General features: G+C 36.4%; 1 protein-coding gene across 1 annotated transcript in view; it reads right to left on the bottom strand.

Moving 5' to 3' along the window:
- GCC2 (GRIP and coiled-coil domain containing 2) overlaps positions 1 to 11,300 on the bottom strand; it is a 48,488-nt gene that overhangs the window by 7,679 nt on the left and 29,509 nt on the right. The window contains exons 19-22 of the mRNA XM_012664322.1: positions 8,243 to 8,460; positions 6,330 to 6,524; positions 5,014 to 5,153; positions 3,079 to 3,280 (exon numbers count right to left, since the gene is read on the bottom strand). Of these exons, the coding sequence (XP_012519776.1) occupies positions 3,079 to 3,280; positions 5,014 to 5,153; positions 6,330 to 6,524; positions 8,243 to 8,460 (755 nt within the window). The remainder of the gene's footprint in view (positions 1 to 3,078; positions 3,281 to 5,013; positions 5,154 to 6,329; positions 6,525 to 8,242; positions 8,461 to 11,300) is intronic.

Raw genomic sequence — 11,300 nt, 5'->3', positions numbered from 1 at the left:
AGGAGACGAGAGGTATTTGTGTCATTTGCTCTGCTGGTCCTGCCCCGTTCCGTGCCAGGAAGAGTGGCTCTCAGATTCTTTCTTCCGGCATCCCACGTGTGCAACATTGGTTATTATCTTCAGGGCCTTGGTAGTGAAGTGTCCTTGGTGCCCCAGTAAGGCCTTGAGCTCGTATCTGTGATATGGCAACAAGTTTCCTCTGCATGTCTTTCCTTCTTGCATCTTACACCTTCTACATAGGAAGTTTTCCTTTTGCCTAAAGTACAATGTTGAGAATTTCCAATGGAGGCAAATTCTTATAGTTTCTGTTTGTCAGAGAAGATCTCGAAAACTACTTTTACAAGACTGGCAGTTATTTCTTTCAGCACACGGGAGACAGTCTTACACCAGTGCAGTTGGTAAGTAGACTGTGTGTCTGTTACTCTTGCAAAGGTGAAGCAAAGTATCTTCTTTCCCTGGCTGCTTTTGAGATTCATCTTGTTTTGGGGGGGAGGGGAGTTTCACTTTTATGTGAATAGAGGTAGATTTCTTTGTTTTTGTTTTTGATCCTGCCTGAGATTTTCATTTTTTAAATCTGTAGATGGATATCCTTCATCAATTCTGGAAGATTTTCAGCCATTCTCTTCATATATTATCTCTGCCCCATTCTTTCTTTCCTCTCCTTTGTACCTTCAATTAGTAAATGTATGTTTGATGCCTTCTTTCTATCCTCTATATCTTTTACTTATCTTTCTGTCTCTTTCATCTTTTTGTTTTTCCATGTAGAATTCTGCATAATTCCTTCTGACCTATCTTCCAGTTTACATTCTCTCTTAAGCCATATCTAAATCTGCTGCTAAACCATCACTGTTTTTAATTTTTATAAGTTCTCTTTTATTTACTCACATAGATAGAAGTAATAACCTTTAAAAAGCAAACTAATTTAAGTTTAATAAGTGGAGTTTTTCTATATGTTTACAAGACTTAGAAAAAGCATGTCTTAGAGTTCTGGGTTTCTAATGAACTTCTCTATATATGTGTGTGTGTGCGTGTGTATGTTTTATGAAATTATTTAAAAATATCTGTTATTGGGATCCCTTAGGTTAGTCTTTTAGACCTTTCAATCAATGGACCCTCAACTTATAGGAGCCACTTGGGTGTTAGCAACATCTACATTACATTAAACATGGTGGGCTTTTAAGAGAGACATGCTAAATATTTTGAAGTCATATCACTGTTCCATGGAAAGCTATGCTTTAATTTAAAAATACATATATTGTTCTTAAAGTCCTAGTTAATTTTACAATGATAAAAATAGGTTTAGTTTTGATAGAATAAATTAAAAATAATATATAAAAGCAAATAATAATGTAGAATAATTATATTACTAAAAACATACATGATGTATTCTTATTTTGGATCTTGTTACAACAATGCTATTGTGGCTGTGATAATGTACCCTGTAGTTTGCAAAATTGAAATTACTATCGGTATTGAGATCATTCCTTCTTCATCATTATAAAGATGTATTCAGAAAACAGATTCAAAGAAACTATCAATACTGCTTATGAAGTATTTCTGCAAAAAAATTAAGCCTGCATCTTACCAGTCCTCTAGATCAGGAATACTCCAGGTATGGGACCCTAGACCAGGAGTATCAGCATCTAATTACTGAAAATGCAAAATCCTGGGTCAGAAACTAGGGTAGGATCTAGCAATTGGAGTTTTAATGATCAAATGATTCTGATGCCTGCTCAATTTTGAGGATGACTCTAACCTATCTGTTTACTGAGAAGTTATAGGGGAAGGAGAAACATGTTAAAGAGCACCAACAAGAGGAGGTCAGTCAGTCAAAGGTAGGACATCCAGACATTTTGGGTCTACTGATGTCTTAAAAAGTACATAATACTACCTATAAGATATTTTTGTCCCCCACCTGGCCCAATTATAACTGCATCTAATCAGAGTTCTAACTTCCTATTTACAGGCAATTGGAACAAATTCAATGCTGCCTTGAAGTACCAAACCCAGAATACAGGACTGCTATGGGACAAATGACCAATTTCTTCAATTAATAAATGGCATATTTAAAAAAGGAACATGGAATTGTTATCACTAAAAACCCCCAACAAAACAAAGCTTAAGGAACATCAACTAAATGCAATATATGAGCACTATTTGGGATATTGTAAAAAGACACTTGTGATAATCCGGGAATAATAAACATGAACTAGATATAGTTGATAGAGGAATTCAATAAACACTGATATTCATTGGGAAAATGAAATGATGTGTAGGATTTGCTTTAAAATCTCTAGCTTTCCCCTACCCCTGCCAAAAGATTGCTCATGAGTTGAAAACTATTAGAGATGACAGCTGTTAAATAACTGATAACTACAAGGGACATTGTAGTAGTTTCCCTGTATGCTTCAAAATGTCAACAATAAAAACATTTCAAACTAAAACAAAAATGAAGGCATGACTCTTAAGATGCAATCCGAAATCAGGGAACTACGGCAGCTATATGTGAAGCATTTCAAAAGAGTTCATGGCATCACAGTATTAAGTCTATTTGGCATGAAAATCTAAACTCCAACTACAGGACAGTTTAAAGCTGCATTTGCCTGGAAATTGGAGTGCTGGATATGGACCACGTGTTGGGCTATATGATTCTGGTATCCCTAGACTATCTGGGGAGCAAAAGAGGGCTGAGGTAGGAAAGGAACAAGCCAACACATGTCAAAAGTATGATATAAAACTAAACCACATTGAGCTCAACAGCAGTACTCAACACGACGATATAAATCCAATTTTCAAAGAGCTCGAAGATCAAACTAAGCATTGTATTGCATTTTGCTGAATGCTGAAATTATATTAATGTACTATAGTTGCCCCCAAATGTTAAAAAGTCAGCTTTTCAAATCTAGTCACAGCTTACACATATAGAACCAATCCAAATGAGCAAAATTTAGAAGTTATAATTTTAAAAGTTGTAGTGTCATGAAAAAGACTGTAAGCACACATACAAATTCTCAACTCAAAGGCCAACATTTAATATAAGTTATAAAGCAGAAGTTGTACGACTCTGTTTTCACCCACCTTGAGCAATTGCAGCAAGCTTTCCCTTTTCTTCAGGGCTGAGCTGCAACATTGTATCAATAACAGGAAGAAGCCTCTCTCTTTCACTACCTGGTTTCAGGAATATGAACTGTAGCAAGACATTCTTCAAGTATTCCAGGTTAGCTACAGACTTTTCTCGCTCTTGATTTCTTTCCAATCTTCTTATTTCACTTTTGAGAAGCTGGTGTTAGGAGAAATGAGTTAAAAATAGGTTTTAGGAGCTGATAGTTAAACATGGCAGGCTAAACACATGCATTTTCCCTCTCTTTCCCCCGAAACCTCTCTTCCCCCTGTGAATGTCAATAAAGAAGCCGGGAAGCAGATGAAGTGAAAGTGACTCAGTCCAGCAGCTTACCAAGAAACACCAACAAGAGAAGAGGACTCATCTTGTGTAAATACCAATCAGTTCCTGCCTCAGAAGCATAGGGTATCACGGAAATGGGGCTGAAAGCTCCAGGACTGACACAAAGTTGACATAAGGAGCAACTGGGGCCATAGGTTGGTATCATGATGCTCCCTCCACCTTCTACTATCTATAGAAACTGAGCCAGTGGGACTCGAGGGCTCTGGGATAACAGACACACTGTGAGGAGTATGAATGAGCCTGAAAACAGGCTGAAGTAAACATTCACAGCTTCCACAAGCCCCCACCCCCGCCCTATTCCCAGAGCCCCAGGCAGTTAAGATGCCCACAGTTAATAGCACTTATGCAAAACAAAACTTGAGTTCAGGATACAGTTACAATTCAAGAAAGTAAGACAATATAAAATGCTATCAGAAAAATGGGGCAAAGGATGATATGAAAAAGGTAATAGCCCATTAAAGTCTTTGAGGAAGATTTCTTGGTTGAAACAGAGCTGTAGATTTTGTTATATTTTCATTATTTCAGGTTAGTCCAGGAAAGTTAGCCAACTCTGTCCTAAAACCTAGGGTCATTTAAAAAAGTAACAATAAAAAAGACTAAGAAATTATGTAAGAGAGTATATATTTGTGGAAATACAACATTTAAATAAGTCACTTAGGTTCACCGGGCTAGACAGCGATTTGTTAGATGTGATATGTTTTGACTAGTGGGAAAATGTTATTTAGAGATGCATACTGAAGTATTTAGTGGTGGGATGTCATCACAGATATAATTTACTGTAAATAACTGAATAATTCAGCTCTAGAAAAATTAACCTGACAAGGACAGCTGGTGGCCCCGCACAGAGGCAGAATGGATTTATTTGGAGCAGCAAAGTATAGGGGCAAAAGCACGCACTTTTCAAACAGACATCAGTTTGAATTTTGTTCCACCATTTACCAGTTTCAATTTTCTCTCAGCCAGAGATTATGAGATTAACTAAGATAATATATGCAAAGCCCAGGGCCTTGGTCATCAGAACTGCTCAATAACAGAACGACTATACACTGAGAGGTGATTTACCAGCGAGCCAGGGTGGAAATATCTCACTTGAGTAATTCTCAACTGCTCCACAACATTCCTGGATGTTGCTGGTGTCCACTTTAATTAGGAAAAGCTTTCTATGCCACTTTGCCATCCCCACCTATAAACTGTGTTAAGTAGTTCAGTGCCATAAACATCAGATGAATGGTTTGAATTAGAAATGCTCCATTGTTTATCGTTAGAATTTAAGGACCTGTGTTAAGTTCTATTTAAGCATGTGTAGAACAATGACGTGTGAACATCTAATTTCTGAATCTATTGTGGTTTCTTAGAAAAAGTAGGAATTAAAAAAGTCTTTATATAGTAGATATAAAAGCAGTATTTCTCACTGTCAAGAATCTAATATAAAGAATCAAGACATTATGGATGCATCTGACATGTGAATTTTTAAACTTGGCCACATATGTATGGAATGTCAAGAAAACCAAACTGGTGGCTTTCATGGTGACCAGGTGTTTTGGCCTCACCTTAATTTGCTCCATAAGGATTGCATTGGTTGCTTCTGTTTCCCGCAGCAGGCTGTTTAAGTGATCCGCACTTTTTGTGGTGGAACTCAGCTTTTGAATCAATTCTTCTTTGGTAAATTCAGCATGCCATAAAGGAGGCTCTGCAAGATGTTGTTCCAAGAATTAATTTTCAAAATCAGAGATTACGGATAAAGATTCTAAATAAGAAAAACATCTTAATACAAATATCTTACTCTGTGATATTATATGGGTCTCTTTGAATCTCTTTGCAATTCATCTATTCAACATGCCTCAATTAAAGGGCTGCATGTTGAATAAAATTCAAATAAGACAGTATCTCTGTTGTAAAGCATGTAATCTAACTAAATACAAGCCCTATGCGCCCCGATGCCAGGACTGCATTTTTAGACCATTTCATTAGTTTCATTATGCATCCTCTTCCCATCTATTAATATTCCAAGAACTTATGTCATTCTACTTATAAATGAGAGAAGCATTCACATTTACTGGTCGCATATCATGGACCCTCATAAGAATCTTTTTTGTGGTGGGGTAGGTATCATTATTCAAATTTTATAGATGAGAGAGAGAACAGGTTGAGTTGACAAGAAATTCTGGCAAACATCACAAAGCCAAGTCTGATTCTGGAGGCTGTTGCCACTCTATCATGATGCCTCCTTGTCACCACTATTGAATTTGCCTGAAGGAACCATGACTAGCAGTTTCCACCCCACATGGTCAGTGACCACGAATACAAAGGCCTTTATTCCAGGTGATCCTGAAACGTCAGGAAGATGACAAGCAGATTCCCTCTGAATCATGAACAGTAATATTCACTACAGGTAAGAATAAAATATACCAAAATTTTACCATATTTAAAAATGCAAATTTAGCATTACCTCATCAAGAGGAACAAGTGGAAATTGTTAGTTTCTTGAAAGGGTGAGAGAATAGTTTATCCTACTTTCTAATAGCACTATAGAACTTCCAACCACCTATTTCTGGTTCAAGCCTAGGGTAGCTAACATTTTATTTTAAAAAATGATTTGTTTCATAATCTTTCCATTTGAACTGGTGGTAGAACAGTGAAAAGAAATTTTATTGGAGTGGCTTAAAAAAGGCATATATGACTTAGAGTAATATTAATGAAGAAAATAAAATTAAATAAGAAAAACATTTTTGTGCTTCGTGAAAGGGCCCTATAAAGATGAAAGAAGGAAAGGAAAGGAAAGGAAAGGAGAAAGGAAAGGAAAAAGGAAAGGAAAGGAAAAAGGAAGGAAGAAAGAAAGAAACCATATTTAGGCAGAGGAACATACCAAGTTTAGTTTCAGGAGAATTGAGCAGCTGCTCTAAAGACTGTGTGTGTGTGCCGGTGGAAGACACAGACTCAGTGTCAGTTGTCTCCATCCCTTCCCCCTCTTCCCGGGTCACGGTGTGCATGTCAAAAAGTGGGAGGTCTGTGTTTCTTCTGTCTCGAAGGTTCTTCAAAGGTTGGTGGGAAGAAGCTGGGCCTATTAAAAATAATTTTTTAAAGCGGAAGTGTGAGATAGTTCAAATTGATGGATTCAGCCTTAAATAGAGATATATAATAAAATTAAAATGTCAAATGATAGGGTAGGGAAATTAAATAATTAGGAGATAAGTAAATAATATATGAAGAAAGAATTGCTAAAACAGTTCTTACAATTTAGTCATTGAACTTTTAACCATTGTAGTCCTTTCAGTAGAAGCTATAAATTAATTGCTACTAGCTAGCTAAGATACACTGTTAGATAATACAAAGCTCATAAGAATACTACTCATTTTTATTAATTTAGGGTAGCAGGCCATACTATTGGTAAATACTGGTAGAAATTCAAAAACTAGATTCCAGTTATTTTTCTGGATTTGGTATTTCAGATTGCTGCATACTTCCTGACACAACACACCTGCTGAAGTCTGCTTGGCAAGCGTTCTTGATCACTGCCCTTAGGCCTTCACCTCTGCTGGTTCCTAATGTTGCCACTCACACCTAAGGCACTAAGACAACAAGAGTCCAAAATCCAATGCGGGAACTAATCAATTACATCACCTGGGCAAGGCTTTCCTGTTTGCTGATACTGAATACTTGCACAGAATTGTAAAGTTTTTAAGACACTTTCAAATACATTCGTTTATTGACCTCAAGAAATCTGAAATTAAAAGAAATTTAATGACGTTGCCCAAGGTCTCACAGCTTAGTTGCCAAAATTCCAACCCAGTTTTTTAACTTCAAATTTCATTTATTTTCCATTCCATAAAGTTCCCTCCTCTGTCTTTTCAAACCTTAGTTAGCCTTAGCTGCCCTTTCTGAAGCATTTGCTGGGTTTCTGATATGTTGCTAACTGCCTATTTCACTGTCCATTCCTAGATTTCAATCTCTTGTGTAACCTGTTTGATCTGGGCTGATTACTTCCTTTGTTGACCCTCGGCATACGTTAAATTTTTCTGAAGTTGGTTTCTGACCCTGACAAGTGACCTGTAGCTGCCAATGCTCTAGTGACAATATTTTCCATGGGAAACAAAACACTATCAACTTACTACTAAAATATACCATAGTCATGCCTGATACTTTCCCATCTTTTTCTGTAGAATGGAAGCTATTGGGTGGGGGGGTGTAGCTAAATTAAAATTCCAACTAGTTAGAAATTTGGAAGAGAAGAAGCTGTATTGGCCAAGCAATTCTACAAGTTTAGTACTGCTCGAGTGTTTCTAAATTCCTTGCTCTATCCCTAATGTTTCTAATTAAAAACTAGATATATGTGATGATTAACAATGGAGAACACCAAGCAGACACAGTGAATACTAGAATTAGGACATATGTCATGAGACTGACAGAGTAGGTGTAAGTCAGAGAAAAAGAAATATTCCTTTACATGGAGGGTAATAAATACATGAAAATCAGTATTCTCAGAGGTTATATAGGCTTCTATAAACATAATCAAGGGTTCAAATGGTTCAAATATCTTCCCAGTAAGCAAATTTTGGAATTCATTAACAGAGAATTGACATTGGCTATCACCTAGTAAATATTCTACTTTCTTAAGAATTTGTGAAGAATGTATTTAAGTCTGCAGTCCCCACCCCTAGTCTGTGGAAAAATTATCTTCCATGAAACCGATCCCTGGTGCCAAAAAGGTTGGGGACCACTCAGTTAAGTGACATAAATACATGAAATCATGAACTAATACTTCCTTGGGTACATACATACTTCTTGTGGGAGGTTCATTCTTCAGCTGGAAGAGCTGTGCCTCCACCTTGGAGAGCTGCTGCTGTAAAGTCTCCACTGTCTTTCTGTGCTCTTCCTGCAGATGCCGCACTTGGTCTCGGAAGCTGTTTCGAAGGACCTCATTTTGGGATGTTAGTTGACTCACAGTCTGTGCATGTTCAGACTTCACCATCATGTTCTCTGATTGTATTGAACACAACCTGAAAGGTGAGAGGAACTTAGTTCATAAAAGATCTTTCAACTTTATACTGACTTTCTCAACTGAGTTCTGCAAGAGAATTATAATAGCTCTAAGGCGTCTACTGAATATATAAATCAATTTCTCTCCTAAATATCTATAATGTACTAGCTATGTAACAACTTATGTATAATAGAACTGATACTGGCTGTCATTTAGTTCAAATTGTTTTCTATGTCTCACAGTTCAGATGAAGAACCTGACTGAAGAAACTGTGTTGCATTCTTCAGACAAGGAATTTCCTCCATGGTTCATCAGAAAATATGACCATATTTATAGCATAAATTAATTTTACCCTGAAAACATGAAAAAGACCACTTTCTTTCAATTCATAAAAAAAAAAAAACTTTAAAGTACCCATTTTTAAGTCAATTAACATCAAACAAACCCAAGGACTTGGTTTACTATAGCTGTTTCCAAATCTTGCTGTACATCGGAATCGCTAGGGTTCCTTGTTGAAAATACACACATCTAGTTTTCGTGCCATAGCCAATGAATGAATCAGAACCTCCACTGGTGGGCCTAGGATTTACTTTCAGCAGTTCTCAATGTGATTTTTATGCAGTCAGCCTGAAATTAGCCAGTGGATCTACAATTGGAGAACCACTACTTTTACTGGTTTACTCGTAGTTTTCATGTTTTATATGTTTGGTGTAGATCCCTCCTTTTTACATTAGGGATTCACAAGTACTCTCTCATAAAAACTCAAATAATTCAGAAGTATTTAGAGAAAGAAGTGAAAGTCCTTCTTTACTCACTCCCATCCTCAGCAGTGTAAAATCCCAATTCCAGGGGTAAATAAACATTGTTAACAGTTTGGTGTGTGCCTTTCCAAGATATTTTTCTACCTATTACACATGTGCATATCACATAAGGTTTAAAACAGGATTTAGTGGCTGAAGGGAGAAATGCAATAAAAATACCATATATTTTAGAAAAGATATTCTAATCACCAAGTTCATATTGATTAATGAGTCTAAAGAATGCGTATATACATTTTTCTGCAAGCATTTTGTTCAAACATCTACCAGGAAAGTAAAGGAAGGATCATTGGCAGTCACAAAAATTTTCTAAGGAGGATAAAAAAAGTTACATTTTAGAGGTAAGGTGAAGCTTCTAGTTTTCAGGTAGTACCAACAACATTTCTGAATTTACCTACTGGAAAGCTAGATGCTTGAATCTGCCATCCGGCATCTGAATGACTGTGATGATGGTCACTGCTCCGCCCTGTTACTAGGGGGTTAAACTGAGGCCTATGGGTAATGCAGACATTAACTGTTTGGCTTAATTAGCACATTCCCCTGGAGTCATTTTTACAATCTCATACAGAGAAAGTATGAACATAAAAAATTTTAAAAAGTAGAAAATATATAATGAAAAGGCTATTTCTTCATACTAGGGCACAGACACTAATAATACCATTAGTTTTTAATATTTCCAAAGAAGAGGAAAAACAGACTCCTAAAGATACCTCAAAATGCTGTGAAAAGTTTCCAGTACCTACAACAGTGACTAACACTTAGGTACTGAAGAAATATTTATTGAATGATCAAATACTTTAGAGGCATCAATTGTCCTTTGTGTTAGAAATGCAATTTGCAGTAACTTTTCTAGAGTAAAGAGTAAGTGTTAAAAATTTCTTATGTAAGTATCACACAAGCATCACTATGTATAAGTTAATCTTATGGTAAACCCTGGTGATAGTTAGAAAATTGGTAGACTTTCCCTGAAGCTTTTGGTTTACATGATTAACATGTAAATTACACTGTTAACAGATAATTGAAAGGTGGCCTTACTAATAACCTATCTAACAGGAAAATAAGTTATCAAACAGAAAGTAAGAGAAATAAATTCACAAGACATAATTGTCCCTTGGAAGAGAAAACTCAAAGCACAACTGCCCTTTGTTTTAATTAAACATCTGTGGCCTAACTTGTTATCTATAAGAATTCATTTTCACAGCCTTGAAGAGCCCTAAGTGGACAGTAGGGATACAAACTCCTTGCTCCAGCTCTCTGCCTCAGTTCCTGCCAAAAAACCAGATTCCAAGGACTCAGATAAGCTGGTCTCACAGAGAGAAGAGAAAAATAAAGAACACCTGCAACAACTTCGCTGCCACTTCTATTATCTGAAGTAGAGGGAAAAAAAGCTATTTTTTACCCTTTTACCCCCCCCCCCAAGAACTTTCCCTCAGCTGCCTGGCATTTTCTCTCCTTCATTCTTGTGCTGTAGCCACTCCCTCCTCTCTCTCTCATGGAGAAATGAATAAACTTTGTACTTCTTTCTATCTTAAAGTCTGTGAGAAATCTTTCTCCCCCCACATATGAATTCCACACCCTTTCAATAGTGTAGCCCAAGAAAACCCAAGTGCTTTCCCTTTTCAGATTAGCATAAGATTAGATATTTATTATAAGCACATCTGAGATGTGAAAAGTATTTTAACACCCTTGATGAAAAATGCTCAATGAAGAATTCTTTTCCTCAAAGATACAATGAATATTACTACCCAATTTCTTTATCACAGGAGTTCAAAGTTTCTTGTTCACAATAATCTATTCTGCTAATACTCCTAATGTCTATTTAGAGTATTATAATGATTAACAAAATATGACTAGTTGAAGACAGAGATGCAAAGATAAGTTATTCTTTTTCAGTCAGCAGATATTTGAATGTTTTCCTCTAGAAAGAAACATGCATATAATTTGACACCTGGGTTGGAAAGTAGTAAGGGTTTTTTTTGTTTGTTTGTTTTGTTTTTTTAAAGAAATGTCCTGGTCATGAAGGCTATGGGAGAGGCACAAT

This window comes from Propithecus coquereli, unplaced genomic scaffold (genome assembly GCF_000956105.1).
Source record: "Propithecus coquereli isolate 6110/MARCELLA unplaced genomic scaffold, Pcoq_1.0 Scaffold88, whole genome shotgun sequence".
Lineage (NCBI taxonomy): Eukaryota > Metazoa > Chordata > Mammalia > Primates > Indriidae > Propithecus > Propithecus coquereli.
This window is presented reverse-complemented; position numbering and strand designations above follow the sequence as displayed.